The sequence below is a fragment of the Bos javanicus genome, chromosome 7 (genome assembly GCF_032452875.1).
Source record: "Bos javanicus breed banteng chromosome 7, ARS-OSU_banteng_1.0, whole genome shotgun sequence".
Taxonomy (NCBI): domain Eukaryota; kingdom Metazoa; phylum Chordata; class Mammalia; order Artiodactyla; family Bovidae; genus Bos; species Bos javanicus.
This window is the reverse complement of record NC_083874.1, coordinates 87,371,492-87,390,028: the sequence shown is the minus strand read 5'-3', so window position 1 is coordinate 87,390,028 and position 18,537 is coordinate 87,371,492. Positions and strand designations below refer to the sequence as shown.

Here is an 18,537-nt window from a genome sequence, read left to right as displayed (position 1 = left end):
TTGCTCTCAATCACTCCTTCCCAAGCAGCCTGCCTGTTATTTGACTTCCAGTGTATCATTAAGACAGTAATGGAATGGCGCAGTTAGTGAACTTGAACATCTGATCCACTTGGTAACTTATGTTTCACTGTATATTAATTGTTAGAACTCTTACAAACCTGATTATTGCCAGTCTGTCTGATGTAGATCGATTGTGCCAGAGAAACATGTTTTGTGTGTGTTCTGAATGGCTGAGGGCACAGCCTCAGTGGGAGGCCTATGGGAAGCTTGTCAATCCACTTCCTTGAGTTTCCTTCAGTCTGCACCTTTCCTGTCAGTGAGTCCAGGGTTCTACCAGTCACCAAAACTAAAATATTTTTGTAAATACCCTTTGAAACATTCCTGTTTTATTCTGTAGTTGTTTTCCTTTTTCATGTTTGGTCATACTCAAAGTTGATTGGTTTCCTACTAACATACTTTTTAATTTTGTTCTTTCCTTCCTAGTTTCAACTGTTTCTACCTTATTAGTCTTAGGGTTGCTCAATATATTGTTATGTCTAATTTTCCTTCTATGTTACTTGAATTGTTTTATTCTCCTACCCTTGATTGTTTAAAAGCCTTCCAGCGCGATATTTGCAAATACCTCAGATCAATGCATCCTCTTGATTTTAAAGATTTTTTAACAATCTAAAATTCTGTCTTCATCTGATTTCTCACAGTTCTTTGTAACATATTGATGTCTGCTTTGGTTGAACTAAGTTCTTAGTGGTCCCATGGTTACTCTCTTCCCATTTGTCATTTAACCTGGAATTCCCTTTCTTGGTTTCATTTTAATCATCTACTCTGAAACTTTTGTGTACAATTTTTTGAATTTATATAACCCTGAACCCTTGTTCATAGTACTATGCAATTTTATGTTCCAAAATTGTCTTTAATATATTTGTTGTTACACTACCCTTAATGGCAGAAAGTGAAGAGGAACTAAATTAGCCTCTTGATGAAAGTGAAAGTGGAGAGTGAAAAAGTTGGCTTAAAGCTCAATATTCAGAAAACGAAGATCATGGCATCCGGTCCCATCACTTCATGGGAAATAGATGGGGAAACAGTGGAAACAGTGTCACACTTTACTTTTTGGGGCTCCAAAAATCGCTGCAGATGTGATTGCAGCCATGAAATTAAAAGATGCTTACTCCTTGGAAGGAAAGTTATGACCAACCTAGATAGCATATTGAAAAGCAGAGACATTACTTTGCCAACAATGGTCCTTCTAGTCAAGGCTATGGTTTTTCCTCTGGTCATGTATGGATGTGAGAATTGGACTGTGAAGAAAGCTGAGCGCTGAAGAATGGATGCTTTTGAACTGTGGTGTTGGAGAAGACTCTTGAGAGTGCCTTGGACTGCAAGGAGATCCAACCAGTCCATTCTGAAGGAGATCAGCCCTGGGATTTCTTTGGAAGGAATGATGCTAAAGCTGAAACTCCAGTACTTTGGCCACCTCAGGCAAAGGGTTGACTCATTGGAAAAGACTCTGATGCTGGGAGGGATTGGGGGCAGGAGAAGGGGACGACAGAGGATGAGATGGCTGGATGGCATCACTGACTCGATGGACGTGACTTAAGGTGAACTCCGGGAGTTGGTGATGGACAGGGAGGCCTGGTGTGCTGTGATTCATGGGGTCGCAGAGTTGGACACAACTGAGCAACTGAACTGAACTGAACTGAATATGATAATCTTGGGTTTTAAGTTCTGTCAAGACGGTTTGTTTTGTAGTAGTGTCATTCATTCATTCAGCCATGCTATGTTCCTTAGAATTATTCTAAATGTCATTGCTCTGAGTATTTGAGATACTTTTCTGTCAGAGGGACAGAAAAGTCCTCTGGCAAGTTTCTAATACTAGCCGGCAAGATATTGGATTAGGCAGACAGCCTGTATTTGTTAAAGTTTTGTTTGCTTTTCCTGTTTATAGATATAAATAATTTCTGTAGTGATGTAATTTGAATTTATAGATTTTTAACATTGTTGGATTGAGACCCTAACTCACTTGTTACATGATGAATAGTGGTTGATGCCTTTAGTGCAGGCCCTTCTTTCATACCTGAGCAGCTGTCTTAGTGCCACTGGCCTAGCCCTCATCTAGTGTTTACAAGGAATCCAGAGTGACTTTTCTTAGGTTCTGATGTGGTCGTATGACTTTTCATGGGTTTCTTTATTGTTTTCAGGTTGAACTTAAGTCTGTAGGTTTTGCCCTTCAGTATCTGGTTTTGGCCTACTTGTCATCCTGTGTGAAGCAGATAGCACTGGTGGTTCACCAAGCTGAGTCCACGGAGTCTTAACTTAGCCTTTACTTTCCATGACACCCTTTCACAGCTCTTGTCCCTTAGTATGCACGCTGCATTCTGGTAGAATCCTCTGCCTGTGCTCTCATCACTTTGTATTAAGAGTTTGAGCAAACTCCAGGAGATAGTGAAGGATAGAGAAGCTTGGCGTGCTGCAGTCCACGGAATTGCAGAGTCAGACACGACTGAGCAACTGACCAACAGCTATTTACTCTCCTGTTGGCCTTACTTCTCACTGGTGACAGGGACTGTGCTGTTTCTCCCTATTGTGTGCAAGTGGTTCAGTGCATGTAGTTTGTTGCCCAGTAAATGTTCATTGAATGCCCTGAAACAGAGGAAAAAACATTAGGTTGGATTAGGAATCTGGGTTCTAGATAAGTTTGTGACTGTGTAGTTTTATGGGGTTTGCTATTTGGACCCTGATAACCTCATTTGTAAATTGTTGGGAGATGGTTTGCTTAAATGCTCAATGTGTGAATTCTCAGTTTTATGTAAATCTAGATTGAAATAATGAAGTTCACACCTTCTTTTGTAGTATAAATTATTTGGGTGTCTCTAAGAAGTCTGTCTCAATATGTCTAGCTATCACTAAAATATGTAAAAAGTTAAAAAACCAAAAATGGGAAGGTCATTGGGTAATAGCCTCTTTTTTTTTTTTTTTCCCCTGTCTCATTTATTGGAGGGTGAGTGATAATTAAAACCATTTGGGGTGGTTTGAGTTCAAGTATGTTGCTGATATGCCTTCTGATTGTAAACAGTGTATACTTTGCTTTCAGTCTGTTTGTCAACAGGAGAGCAAGTTTAGTGAAATGAAACAAAATATCAACTCCACTGAGGTTGACATAATATTGTTCCAAGTTTGAATTTTAAAATTACAATATGTTTTTCTTTAGGTTGGGGGTTTTATTGTCAGTATTGTCAAGCAAGATAAAATACTGGTATTTGATATATTTTATTTCTCAGAGAATTGGCTAATTTTCCTTGGTAAGAATTTTTTTAACCTACCCAGAAATGATTACTAACAAAAATTGAAATGATCATTCTTCTATAAACTAAAGGCAAATAACTTTTTCTTGCTCTTCATGGCCTCAGGTTAATAGATGTGGAAAGGTTGAAACCTAAGTTGCCCCAATGTTTCACCCTTCTTGGGAGCTTACGAGCTATTTCATAAATGACTTTTCCCAGTTCCAGTTATCAAGAGAATTGGAGCCTAGGGCAACCAATCTGGACAGAAGCCATCTCTTTGGTCAAGTTATTGTTTTGAGGCCCTAATAAAACCATTAAGGCCACTTGGCCAATGACCCATAAGGTCGTGCGCTTGAAACTTCAGCCATGATGGACTTTATTGTATCGGTGCGTATCTACTCAGTTTAGTAGTTTTTTTGTGTGAAGTTTATGTTTGTTTATGGTTAAATTTACTTAAGCATTAGCTTTTAACTAAAAATAATGAAAGATATTCAGGGAATTTGGTTTTTACACTAAACATTTCAAAAATTCTGTTTTGTACAAACTTAGATATACATGGGCACTTAAGCTGGTCAGTGAAGGCAGGTTATTAGAATTTGTTTTTCAATTTCACATAATTGTGTCTCAATTAATGAGTTGAATGTATTTTAATATGTTGATCCCTGACATGTACACTGTGATTGTCAGTTGTATAGCAATGTCTCAAAAGTTGATCTAAGTTTAGTACTAACAACATATTAAGTTGATAATATATAATTCTGTAAAATGGTTGTCATTTTGAAAATGTATTCCAAGGACTCTTTTCCAAATAAATATGAAAAGGATTAACTTTGGGGACATATTCCCCACATAATTTAAAAATTATTTCTCAAAAAAATTAGGTGGATTCTTCTATTGGGAAAAAACAACATTTTCTTTTAATCCACATATACAGTTACCCAGTGGCACCCCACTCCAGTACTCTTGCCTGGAAGATCCCATGGGTGGAGGAGCCTGGTAGGCTGCAGTCCATGGGGTCGCTAAGAGTCGGATACGACTGAGCAACTTGACTTTCACTTTTCACTTTCATGCACTGGAGAAGGAAATGGCAACCCACTCCAGTGTTCTTGCCTGGAGAATCCCAGGGACGGGGGAGCCTGGTGGGCTTCTGTCTATTGGGGTCGCACAGAGTCGGACACGACTGAAGCGACTTAGCAGCGGTAGCAGCAGCAACAGCTGATTCATTCTTGGAAGGGTTTATTGACTTCTGTTAGAAAGTTGGAAGAAAACTTATATATTTCACAGTAAACAGATGAGGTTTTGAGAAAGTACTTTCAACTTTATTTTAAAAAGATGGAAATGGCATAGTAAGATAAGTGAATAGAGTAAAGTTACATTTTTTAATGTTTTTTAGTCAAACATTAGCTACAACATTGAGAATGATGTTTGCCTTTCATGAGGTTGATCTCTTTAGTTCCTCATTTGCTTCAGTATACCATCATCCTGTGAATTCTTCAACAATATCTTTAGCATACATTTTTCTTCTTACAACCAGAGATACCATTGTAATTTAAATCATTACCTTTTTTGGTGTGGATCATTGCAGAAGCCTAGTTGCTATTATGCTAGTCAATCCGGTTTGCTGATTTTTATTTGTTTTGGTCTTCACATGGTTTACATTCTTTAGTCCTGGTTTTATCAGCAGTATTTTATTATGCTCAGTGATTTGGAATAAGAGGAGAGAATTTGATAAGATGACTTTTTTCCCCAGTTCATCACAGTCCATCATATATATATACACACACACACACACACACACACACACACACACATCTTGCAGATCAGTCTTTCTGAAATGCCATTTAATACCTGTAACATTTATTAGATATGACTAAGATACGGTTTCTGCTATTAAGGAGCTTGCTGCTGCTGCTGCTAAGTTGCTTCAGTCGTGTCTGACTCTGTGCGACCCCACAGATGGCAGCCCACCAGGCTCCGCCGTCCCTGGGATTCTCCAGGCAAGAGTACTGGAGTGGATTGCCATTGCCTTCTCCATTAAGGAGCTTACACTCTAATAAATTGTTACATATGTTTGTGAGAGATTGTACTAGATGACCTTGAAGATTCTCTGATACTATCAGATTTCTTTCAAGGCTAGATGGAGGTTCACTTTGTCCACAAAACTTTCCCTGATTCCGACTAAAAAAATTATCTTTTGCTTTTACGTCTGTAATCTCAAATAGACTAACCTTCTGACACACTTGCTAATATATTTCTTGGCCTTGTTCTGCCTGAAAGCGTTCTTTGTAATGGCATTCACTGTATGGAGATTGCAGAACTTCTATCACAAACTATATAGAAAATAAGATAGTAAAAGCAAGTGATAGGAAATATGAAAGAAAAAAAGACAAAAATGTAACCTTTGATGTTAGGAGAATATAAAAATGGTCTGAACCTTAACCCAATTGGTAGAATTTAAGGCATTAAAATATCCACATTGAAACCAGAATTGAGGCAGGTTTCAAAGGCATTTTAAAAACAGTCCTGTTTAAGAGCCATTTTGCTCCCTTTTTTAAAGAACTCTGTGTACATACGAAAGAAGGCATTTGTTCCTTTAGTAATTGACTTGTAAGAACTCTATATAATACCTAACAAGTAAATAATACCTTTGGGCTTCCCAAGTAGCTCAGTGGTAAAGAATCCGCCTGCCACTGCAGGACACACTAGTTTGATCTCTGGGTCGGGAAAGTCCCCTGGGGAGGAAATGGCAACCCACTCTGATATTCTGGCCTGGGAAATCCCATGGACAGAGGATCCTGGTGCACTACAGTCCAGGGAGTTGCGAAAGAGTCTAAGCAACAATAAATTATCCCTTTATGATATGAGTTACAAATGTCTTTTCCAGTTATTTTGACATTACTTACACTGTTTCTCTATGAATACATTTGATTTGATTTTTCTTAAAACCTCATGTTTTTAGAGCACTTTTAGGTTTGCAGCAAGATGGATCAGAGTAGAGAGTTCCATATCTCCTGTCCTGGCACGTGCACGACCTCCCACACTTTCAGCATCCGCATCATGATAGTCCATTTGTTACAGTGATGGACGGTTGATTGAACAGTTTGTTAAAATCACTGAAATCTAATTTTTTCAAAATTTTTAGTGTTCTTTTATCACTTAGGAGATTAATGTTATTTTTTTTGGTATGATTCCATTTATTTTGTTTTCTCAATTTATTTCTTATAGAAGTAATGGTTATTTTTTGAAAAGCCTTCTTTTCTTGAAATTAAAAAAAAAAACAAACTTATCCCTTAATAGGAATGATAATTAGGACAATAACAAGTATTGGCTGCATTCTCTGAAACAGGCACAATTATTAACCACAGCTTGATTAGTAGGTTGGTTGAATTATTAGCTTCATTTTATAGAAGAGAAAATAAAGAATAAGGGGAAATTATTGTTATTTTTTTAGGAAGGTGAAAGGTATTAAAATACTAATAGGAAGGATTTAAATAGAGAAGAGATCTGATGCGAAGAGCCAACTCATTGGAAAGGACCCTGATGCTGGGAAGGATTGAAGACAAAAGGAGAAGGGGGCGGCAGAGAATGAGATGGTTAGATAGCATCACTGACTCTATGGACATGAGTCTGAACAAACTCCGGGAGATAGTGAAGGAGAGAGGAGCCTTGTGTGCTGCAGTCCGTGGGGTGGCAAAGAGTTGATCATGATTTAGCAACCGAACAGCAACAGGAGCTGTTCAGTGGTTGAGGTTCCTGAAAATCCGTGAGAGGATGGGCTCTGAAGCACCGAGGGATTTGCTTTACACCGAAGATACTCTGTTGTTATATTTCTAGAGGGTGTATAAGAAGACAGGTGCAGATACCAGTGATTGTGAGCTTGTTGGTGTCAAATGAGAGTTCTCATTTGATGCTATTGTTTTGTTCTCTGTGAACTGGAACCTGTCCTCTACTGAATCGAGAGAAGTTCGGAGGGAGTGGATAAATTAGGAGCTTGGGATTAGCAGATGCAAATTGCTATATGTAAAATAGGTAAAAACAAGGTCCTACGGTATAGCAGAGGGAACTATATTCAATATCTTGTAATAACCTGTAATGGAAAAGAATATGTGTGGAAAGTACATGTATATGTATGTGTGTGAAACTGAATCACTTTGCTAGGATTGAATTTTTTTTTTTTTTAAGAAGGAAGAAGTTTGAGGGAGGTTGGAGGTGTGGGGAGATGGGAGAAGGTTTGAATTAGGTATTGCAGAGAACAAGAGAGGGATTGATGAGAACAAACTGGGCATGTTTGGACCTTGTTAAAACCCACCCATTGAAAGTTTGTGATGATAAGATGAATTAAATTTTTTTTTCTAGTGACTTTCCACCATCACATTTAGTATAGTTAATGCTCTTGAGTTGTTCATTGCCACCGTAGAATTAAAAAACAGGCATACTGCTTTTAGAGCTAGCCAAGCTGGTGTTGTAAGTGTGTTGAATAGAGTAAATCTGGAAAAGGATGGGGGAAAAAAATCACTATTTTCCGCTTCATTTTGGTACACTCAGGTAATGGAGAAGATTTCTTGGAAATAGATTTTGAATGTGTATGTTCCCTAATTTAACTTTTGTTAATATGGATGTGACCCTTGGATAACTTGTAGAGGATTATGAGGTGAGATCCCATATGGCAGAATAATAGGTGTTTTGATAGTAAACCCATTTTTCTTACAAAGTATAATTTTCGAAATGTATAGAAAGCTTTTCAGTGGTGTCCTTAAATCTAAATTCATTCATTGTTAAACTCATCTGTTTGTTTCTTTACACAGGGTGTGATAGGTATACAGCTGGTTGTTACCATGGTGATGGCCAGTGCCATGCAGAAGATTCTACCTCACTATTCTCTTGCTCGGTGGCTACTCTGTAATGGCAGGTAAGGCAAGGACAGGCTGATTCTGACTAGTACTTTCTTCTCTGTTTACCAGGCTGATTAACCTCCTAGAAGTTAAGTGCTAATTCCAGTTTTCTAAAAACATGAAAAAGGAAAATTACAAGAAAAATCCAGCTTCCTTATTTCTCTTACTTGAGATAGTAGTAGTTTGTTGAGTACAAAGATAATAGGATGATCATTGTCATGAATTTAGTCTCTTCTTTCTCTATCCCTTTTTGAACATGGCCACTGGAATTAGCACATGACTTTTCTAGTTACCTTTTTTAAAAAAAGTTGGTCAATAAGAGGAAGTGACTATAAATTGAAGTGCTTAAATTTTCACCATTGTTGGAAAAAATGACTCAAAGCACCTGCCCTATTACTGGTGACTTAGTTGAGAGTATTATGAGAGTTAGGAGTTCTTTGTTTTACTGTTAATAAATAATTTTAAACTTTAATTTAGCAAAGAGGGGGTGAAGTTGTTTTGTAGGCTTTTAATTTTGTTTAGTGCACTATAAGCTTACTACTACTACTGGCCCCTGATGGAGAAGAACTAAGTTACCTTGCTGAAAGTTAAAGAATAAAATAAACAGTCCAGAAGTTAAATACAGATATCAGGAGGCAAAAGCAGTAAAACCCTGCATACAGAAATACATGTCACAATCTTGTGTAATTATGAAAGGCAGATTACAGGTTTGGTACCATGACTATAGTTTTTTTACTACAGTTATTTGTCTCTAATAAATAGATTTTATTATTGATTTGTATATCAGTTTTCTATTGTTTAGACCTTTTAAGTTAGAACCCTGGAGAAGGGAAAGGCTACCCACTCCAGTATTCTGGCCTGGAGAACTCCATGGACTGCATAGTCCATGGGGTCGCAAAGAGTCAGACACGACTGAGCGACTTTCCCTTCACTTTAAGTTAGAAAGCAATGGACAGCTATTATCTTCCTAATGATTTCATATACTGCAAGACCAATAATAAGCCATTCTATCCACAAAGCTTAATTTATTTTTCAGTTTTAAGTATATTCTTTGTGCTTTATGCTTGTTCCGTATCAGTGTTTAAATATAGGAAAATACTATTTAGATTGTCCAAAAAGGTTTTTTGAACACTGATATGTGCACACACACATGTGTATGGAAAGCGTGAGAGAACAGTGGTTTAAAAATATATTTTTTTATTAGCAAAGTAAATAATGACTAAAGTTTTAGCAAAGTTAAAACTTCATCAAAGATATTTATAAGTGAAAAAAGTAAATCATCAGTGACTGGTTTTTAACCATGTAGGTTTATACTCTGTGTAGTCTTGCTTACTTGTTTTGCTTAGCAACAACCCTTTTTTGTAGATCATGAAAGGGTGAATATGTGCTGGGCAAATACCATTAATTCTAAATAAATAGAATCTGAATTAATAAACTAGATAAAATACATATTAAGGTAGCTTATTTTCTATTGAGAATTGCACATTTCTGGTTTTGTTTCCAGTGAGTCTCCAGGGAGCCTTCCTATCCTTTTTGGCTTTAAAGATCTTGGCAGTCTTATCCCTTTTTAGGGAGTTTCTATTTTCTAATAGGTAATCTGCAGCCCATTTGTTTCTATAAAACTAAGACTTCCAGAGATTGAAAACTGATTCTCTTTTTTAATTTTGAAACAATATATTATATTTAAAATTGCTTCTCTTTTGACAATTTATCTGTCATGTAAGTATACATATTGCTAATTTGAAGAGGAGCTCAACCTTCAAAAATAAACATGAAGTTGATAAATTTTGTGATCTTGATTTGCTTTTGTAAATAGATTAACTTTAGTGTTAATGCTGTCCCTAATTCCAAATCAGGTTCCAAGGAATACCAATCAGGATTTTCTAGCGATTCTTTTCTGCTACTTTGATTTCCTCTTTGTTTGTTTTGCTCTTTATTCTTAAGATCATCTATTGATATTTTTCTTTAAAATTTTTAAGTCATGAAGCTATATTCTGACTGTTGTTGCCTAATTCTGTTGAATAAGAATGTTGATTTTATCATTTTGAAATAATTACTGTTTTACAAACCTTTTGTGACATGAAATGACACCTTTTTAATATTAAGAAAATCTAAAATATCTTCTAAATTGCTCATGTAAAAATATTGATGAGAAATGACAGTTTATATTTTAAACCATGTGTTGTTGCTGAGTTGAAGAAAGAGAAAGGGAAGAAGATCTGAGGGCGTTCTTTGTCGTTTGTAAAATGCTTGAAGAAATTTAAAGGGAGAAGCTTATGAGAGAACTTTCAAAATTACAGATAGTGTAGGATGGTTTGGGAGTGGCTGTAGTGAAGAGATTTAAGTGAATAGATGGTGTAGATACCACGATAGTTTAATCACAAGTATGACAGAAGAAACTTTAGTTTTGGTATCTGTTGACTTAATATTTTATCATATATTCAGATTGTAAGTATTCATGTTTTTCTTAAAAGTTATGGCTTCTCTTTTTATCACGTTAATTAGCTTCTGTCCATATCTCTCATCAACTTCTGTCTCTTTTAGAATGGAAGGTGTGAAGTGGCACCTGTTTCTATTATGTTGACTTAACAAGTAAGCCTGCTAATTTCCTGAAGTCAGCACCTTGAAGAAATTCGCAGTTTTTGCTTATATATTAGCCTGTTGATTTTTTATATTAAAAAATTGACTAGTTTTCTGACTCTTGGTTGAATAACATTTTTATTTTGTAATTAATATTGTAGATATCTAGGTGTTTTTTTATTAAGTACATAATCTTTAGCCTGGTTCATTTCCGTTAATATTACCTTTACAACGTTAAAGAAACTTTGTATTGGTAGAATTTTTATTTCTGTTACCCCATTTGCATCTGTACACTCTGAACTTGGAAGAAGACATGTATTGGGGTATTTTATGACCTCCGAAATCTCAGTGTCTGAACTTAATAAAAGTTTGTCAGTCACAGACAGGACAGGAATCAAGGTCAAATTAGGGTACCTGAGAGGGGTAGGGCAACTCTCTGTGTAGCTCCTTCACAAAATGATGATTCAAGTGTTACTTAGGGATTCTAGGCTCCTGCTTCTGTTTGTGGCTCCTCTGTTCCTTCTGCTACTTTGGAGTCCTTTTTGTTAGATGCTGTGCCAGTTGAAAAGACCCTGATGGGAAAGATTGAAGGCGAGAGGAGAAGGGGACGACAGAGCATGAGATGGCTGGATGGCGTCACCGACTCAATGGACATGAGTTTGAGTAAACTCCAGGAGTTGGTGATGGACAGGGAGGCCTGGCATGCTGCAGTCCATGGGGTCACAAAGAGTCGGACACGACTGAGCAACTGAACTGAACTGAACTGTGCCAGTTGGCAAGTAAAGAGAGAATGGGCTCTGGTTTTTTCAGGAGATTCTAGGGTCCAGGCTTAGAAGTAGATACATCATTTCTGCCCACATTGTATAGTCTGGAGCCCTGTGACTGGTTCAGACCAAAAGTGCATGGCAGGCTGGGAAATATACTTTTCCTTGTGCTTGGGAAGTAAAAGCAGGATTGGTGAGTGCCTAGTCCTTATGTTGTAGGTAATATTGTCTCCATTTTTAGATGAGAAATTGTAGCTTTACTCATGTTCACGTACTGAAAAGTGAAACAGATCCAGCCTCTTACCCTGGAAATCTGACTCATCGTCTAGTAATTATTTTATGTATGGTTATTCATCAAACTCCAGACCCTTGTCCTGGAATGTACTTAAACCGAATTTTGAATTTGGTGGAGGTAAACTTTTCTACAATCACTGTGACTTCTGCTGGTGGTTTACAGAGTAATTTATTTCAGGTTTTCTTTTTTCTACCTTTTTTCCTAGTGTGCTTAGCCTTCTAGAAGATATCCTCAGATTATAGGAAGTGTATGGTTTCTCTTTACTTACTCTTCTGGCTTCTCTAGGACTATAGTCATCTTTTATTCTAAATTTAAAGGCACATCAGGATTTTTCTAATTACCAAAAGCATGCTAAGTGTGAAGTAGAGTTTAAGAAATATCATCTGTTAAAATTATACCTCTCCTCACCATTTGAGATTAAATGTGTTCCACATTACTAAGTCATAATTATTTTGTATTCCATCCTTCTACTTTTTTATAGTAGAAAAATGTTTTTCTCCTAGAAAATGTTATTCTCCTTTTTTTACATGCCTTTTTATTAGACTGTTGAGGCATTCCTGCTTTAATAAGAATTTATGAAACAAGATCTTGCTGTTACCTGTGAGCAAATTACTAACCTTGAAGAACTCAGATGTGGCGTCTAGTGCTCAGGTTGCCCTTCCCATCTCTTCCTCTCCAAAGGAAAGAAGGATTGTGGGAAGTTGGTTTCTCTGTACCTTTACTCTGATCATTTGTTATAACCATTGCTCAGATCACCTACAGATGTTAGTTCTTTATCGTGTCCAGCATACCACTGCTTCGTAGCCAGAGTATTCTCTACTTTCTGTTGTAATTAAAGTTCCTTTTTGTTTTGAAGTTTGCTTGGCCCCTCTTTTCATGGAGAGGTAAGTGGTAGGTTACATTCTTTGTACATTTGAATAGTGGGTTTTGCATGAGGAGCAAGATTTGGCTTTTTGTCCTTTATAGCTTCCTTGCTGAACCTGCTTTCTGTGATTGTTCAGCTTAAACCTTATGCATTTTTCTCTCCCCCTTCATCCCCCTAGGCTCTCACTTTGGTCTGATACTTCCCTTCATATGTCCCTGACTCAAAATATATTATGGTTGGATTTATTCTGATTTTGTCTCATCCTGTATTGGGTAAAGAGGATGTGACAACACCCTGTTCATTTGTTTTTAATTCTTTTTGCCTGTTCTTTTTCGCATGTTGCCTGATCCAAGAATTTGCAAATTCCCTTTGGTGAGAGAAACCTACTATTCAAATGCACAGTAGGTGGGACCTATGACCTAAGGGAAAGGTTCAAACCTTCAGCTACTACCCTTACGGAATGCCTGAGTCCTTGCTCTCCTGCCTTAGCTGTCTTAATCCGTTCCAGAATGTCATGATATTCTAGTAAAGTTTCCAATAAGTAACAAGAGAATGTATTAATATATATGTAATAAACAATATTTTAGTTACTTGTACTGAAAGATTTCCTAGGTTTTAGGTGGTGTTTGTTTTCTCTCAAGTTTTTTTTCATGTCTAAATTATTACTTTGAGATTTAGAATAGAGACCAAAACTGTGTTATGACCTATCTTGTGAAAGAGTTTTGTATGATTATTTATGTATTAAAGCTGTTTTTAGCTTTCTCTCAGTACCCAGCTTTTCCATATTTGTTCATGTTATGATTTTCATTTTAAATTTCTGAAATTTTTACTTCTAAAATTTTTTTAAGTAGTTCACTTTAAATAGCATTACTGTTTAATTTTTTTTTTTTAATGAATCTAGGTCAATGCATTCTGTATTTTGTAGTATTTTTTTTTTTAGTGGTCTTTGAAACTGCCTGATTTGTTTGTAGCCTGATATTATTTTATAAAAGAGGTTTATGTAAGAAAATTACTGAAAAATTATTTCAGTGATTTAGTGGAGTTTAACACAGTTGGCTTTGTTATCTGAGACACTGTTTACTGAATTAAAGTGAAAGTAGCCAAAGTAAATGTCAGAAGATACAGTTTAACTTAATGCAAAAGGTTCAGTTTTGTTGTAAATTCTATTAATACTTACTTTTTAAAAAAAATTATTATTATTAGCATAATACGTGCTTGTGATGTAGAAAAAGACAATAAATTAATAAGGAAAAAATAAGAGATAACAAACTGTATTCCTTTCAGCTAAAGACAGTCTCTGTGTAAATTTTGTTGTATTTCCTTCTAATCTTTTCATATTTCCCCCTCATGGATGTGATTATTTTATGTGTAATTTTACATCATGCTTCTTTTAATTAACATGAAGCATTTGTCTTTAATTGTATTTTTGTAACCATTATTCTTAATATCACGTATAAGACTAATAAACTTTTATATCTGTCTTCTAAGCCCATATTTGAAAGGCCTAGTGCATCAGGCCAATTATTGCAAAATTCAGGCTCAGATTGAAGAAAGTAGGGAAAACCACTAGGTCATTCAGGTATGACCTAAATCAAATCCCTTATGATTATATTTTTATTTTCTAGTGTTCCCCTTACAAATTGTTGATATGGAGATGATCTGTGATGTATATGTGAAAATAAATCTTGAATAATGTTGATAATGCCATTTATCATGCTTTAAAAATAGTCCACAGAAATGTTGTTGCCTTACGACATTTAACCTCTCATACAGAGAGTGACTATATGCAGCTTTTTTTAGTTGGATGCCACATCCAAAGACTCATGGCAATATGTTACGTGACAGGTTAAAGCAAAATAAAACAAACAAGAAAACCTGTGAATTTACTTTGGAACTATATATGGTGTTATATATTTACAGGAATTAGATATTTGGAGAGAAGAAAGTACATTCAGCCCTTTGTATCTGCATATCCATGAATTCAACCAAAGGATGGAAAATATTTGAAAAAAAAAAAAAATTCTGTGAAGTTCCAGAAAACAAACTTGAATTTTCCATTCTTCTTCAATTATTTACATAGCACTTACATTATACCTGGGCTTCCATGGTGGCTCAGACAGTAAAGAATCTGACTGCAATGCATGAGACATGGGTTTGATCCCTGGGTCAGGAAGATCCCCTGGAGAAGGAAGTGGCCACCCATTTCAGTATTCTTGCCTGGAGAATCCCATGGACAGAGGGGCCTGGTGGGCTCCAGTCCATGGGATCGCAAAAAATTGAACGCGACTGAGTGACTAACACTATGATTATACAGTGGAGGTGAGGAATAGATTCAAGGGATTACATCTGGTAGACAGAGTGCCTGCAGAACTATGGACGGAGGTTCATAACATTGTACAGGAAGTGGTGGCCAAAACCATCCCAAAGAAAAAGAAATGCAAGAAGGCAAAGTGGTTGTCTCTGGAGGGCTTACAAATAGCTAAGAAAAGAGAAGCGAAAGGCAAAGGAGAAAAGGAAAGATACACTCATCTTAATGCAAGTTTTAGAGAATAGCAAGAAGAGATCAGAAAGCCATCTTAAGTGAATAATGCAGATAAATAGAGGTAAACAATAGAATGGGGAAGACTCTAGAGATCTCTTTAAGAAAATTGGAGATACCAAGGGAAGACATTTCATGCAAAGATAGGCACAGTAAAGGACAAAAACCGGCAAGGACCTAACAGAAGCAGAAGAGATTGAGAGGTGGCAAGAATACACAGAAGAACTATACAAAAAAGATCTTAGTGACCCAGATAACCACGATGGGGTGATTGCTCACCTAGAGCCAGACATCCTGGAGTGCGAAGTCAAGTGGGCCTTAGGAAGTGTTACTATGAACAAAGCTAGCAGAGGTGATGGAATTCCAGCTGAGCTATTCCAAATCCTGAAAGATGATGTTGTACTTAATATGCCAGCAAATTTGGAAAACTCAGCAGTGGCCACAGAACTGGAAAAGGTCTGTTTTCATTCCAATCCCAAAGAAACGCAATGCCAAAGAATGTTCAAATTACCGTACAGTTGCACTCATTTCACATACTAGCAAGATTATGCTCAAAATCCTTCAAGCTAGGCTTCAGCAGTGCATGAACTGAGAACTTCCAGATGCACAACCTGGATTTAGAAAAGGCAAAGGAACCAGAGATCAAAGCGGCAATATATGCCGTATCGTAGAAAAAGCAAGGGAATTCCAAAAAAGCATCTGCTTCTCCTTTGACTGTGTGGATGACAACAAACTGTGGAATATTCTTAATAAAATGGGGATGCCAGGCCACCTTACCTGACTCCTGAGAAATCTGTATGCAGGACAAGAAGTAACGAAAAACTGGACATGGAACAACGGACTGGTTCAAAATTGGGAAAGGAGTACATCAAGGCTGTATATTGTCACCCTGCTTATTTAAGTTGTATGCAGAATTCAGTTCAGTTCAGTTGCTCAGTCGTGTTGACTCTTTGTGATCCCATGGACTGCAGCACACCAGGCCACCCTGTCCATCACCAACTCCTGGAGTTTACTCAAACTCATGTCTGTTGAGTCGGTGATACATGAAATGCTGGGGTGTATGACTCACAAGCTGGAATCAAGATTCCTGAGAGAAATATCAACAACCTCAGATATGCAGATGATACCTCTCTAATGGCAGAAAGTGAAGAGGAACTAAAGAGCCTCTTGATGAAAGTGAAAGAGGAGAGTGAAAAAGCTGCCTTAAAAGTCAACATTCGAAAAACTAAGATCATGGCATCTGGTCTCATCATTCATGCCACATAAAAGGGGAAATATTGGAAGCAGTGACATTTTATTTTCTTGGGTTTCAAAATCACTGCGGACTATAGTGACTGCAGCCATGAAATTAAAAGATACTTGCTCCTTGGAAGAAAAACTATGACAAAACTAGATAATATATTAAAAAGGAAAAACATTACTTTGCCAACAAAGGTCCATATAGCCAAAACTATGGTTTTTCCAGTAATCACATCCAGTGTGGATATGAATTGTACCATAAAGAAAGCTGAGCACCAAAGAATTGATGCTTTTGAACCTTGGTGTTGGAGAAGACTCCTGCAAGTCCCTTGGATTGCAAAGAGATCAAACCAGTCAATCCTAAAGGAAATCAACCCTGAATATTCATTGGAAGGACTGGTGTTGAAGCTGAAGCTCCACTACTTTGGCCACCTGATGCGAAGAGGAAAAGACCCTAATGCTAGAAAAGATTCAGGGCGAGAGGAGAAGGGGGCAACAGGACAAGATGGTTGGATGGCGTCACTGACTCAGTGGACATGATATTGAGCCAACTCAGGGAGATGATGAGGAACAGGGAAGCCTGGCATGCTGCAGTTCATGGGGTCACAAAGAGTCTGACACGACTTCACGACTGATGAATGACGACAAATTGCATCATGGGAAGCAGGTTCCAAGTCATTTTGCAAAGGAAAAGACCAAAAATTTAGGTCAAAACTTAAAGTATGCTAGATAGGAATCATATGAAATCAAATTCTATGAAGCAGTGGCTATTGAAGAAAAGTGTGTAACTATACTTTTATTAATAGGTTTTCCTTTGTTTTCACATCCTTCGATGGCTCCTCCATGCAGCCTGGAAGTCTTGTGTGTTGTACTTCTCAGCCAGCTTTTTCAGCCCCAGACCTCTCTTCATTTATACATTCCTGCCTCAGCCTCACTCTAAGCTCTTAAAGCAGGAACCTCTCTCTCTCTCATCTTCATGCCGTCAAAGCCCTAGCCCTAGGTGCATGTGCAGCCTCTCTTTGTTTTTTATTTTTGTTCTCCCTCTCATCTTCATGCCACTTATGTTTTTTGTTTTTTACTGTTTACATATTTTAATTTTGGCCTATGGAGGATATCTCTTGCTATCAAGACCCAATAGCTTCATTTGTGGGCTGTACCCCATCCCCTCTAACCTTCACTCAGACTTGGCTTCTTTGGCCATTTCCCATCTCTGTGCCATTAATTGCTTTATATCTGTAGGACTATCCCTATTAATGCACACACACATTTTTAAAATGTTTCCCATTAAAAATAATAACAACAAATAAACAAATAAAAGAGTCACAACTCTGCCTCCCTTCCTTTTTAAATGGCAAAGCCCCTCCCATATCCATTCCTTAGGTTTGGGTTATTTCCCTGTTTTTACTTCAGTGCTGAATTTGTACATACTTGTTCTCATAAACTCAGTTTTCCCGCTTCCTTATTAACTGTTTAGCCTTCTACTATGTTTTATGTTACTGTTAGGTGATCTTATTAATGCCTATGGATTTAAATACCAAAATTACAGGTATTTAGAAAAATGGATTCACACAATTAAATCTGAGAATATTTTAGAAGAAAATAGATCCTAGAAAATGTAGGGGTCTTAAAATATTTCATTATTGTAGGACTGTAAATGTAACTTAAGTTTTCCTGTAGTACTAAGATTCTTTCACTGAGAATTATTTCCTCAAAGAAATAAACAACTAATTTTAGGCTTTATAAATGAGTTATTGCTTATGTGTTCTCCTAAATGTTATATACTCAGTCCTCATTATTTGTAGATTCTGTACTTGTGATTTGCCTAATTGCTAAAATTTATTTGTAATCCCAAAAGTTGTACTTGTGGTGCTTTTGAAGTCATTTATAGAAATATATACAGAGTGGTACAAAATTTGAGTAGCTTGTTCCCAGCTGAGGCCTAGGTTCCCAGCTGAAGCCTTCTTGTTGTACGTCTCATAATGTAATCAGGTGTCCTTTTGTGGTCTAACTAGTCCATCTTTATACATTTTTGCTTTTTTGGTGACTTTGCTATTCAAATGGCCCCCAAGTATAGTGCTGCAG

At 36.9% G+C, this 18,537-nt stretch overlaps 1 protein-coding gene across 3 annotated transcripts in view; it reads left to right on the top strand.

The window, feature by feature from the left end:
- TMEM161B (transmembrane protein 161B) overlaps window positions 1-18,537 on the top strand; it is a 74,782-nt gene that overhangs the window by 16,257 nt on the left and 39,988 nt on the right. For 2 of the 3 annotated variants that reach the window (XM_061424357.1, XM_061424356.1), the window contains exon 1: window positions 8,104-8,190. Coding sequence is in view for 1 of the 3 variants with exons in the window: in XM_061424355.1 (XP_061280339.1) it covers window positions 8,087-8,190 (104 nt within the window). In the remaining 2 variants the exon portion in view is untranslated. Of the gene's footprint in view, window positions 1-8,086; window positions 8,191-18,537 lie in introns of those variants that run through there. The other variant, XM_061424355.1, reaches the window with a different exon arrangement.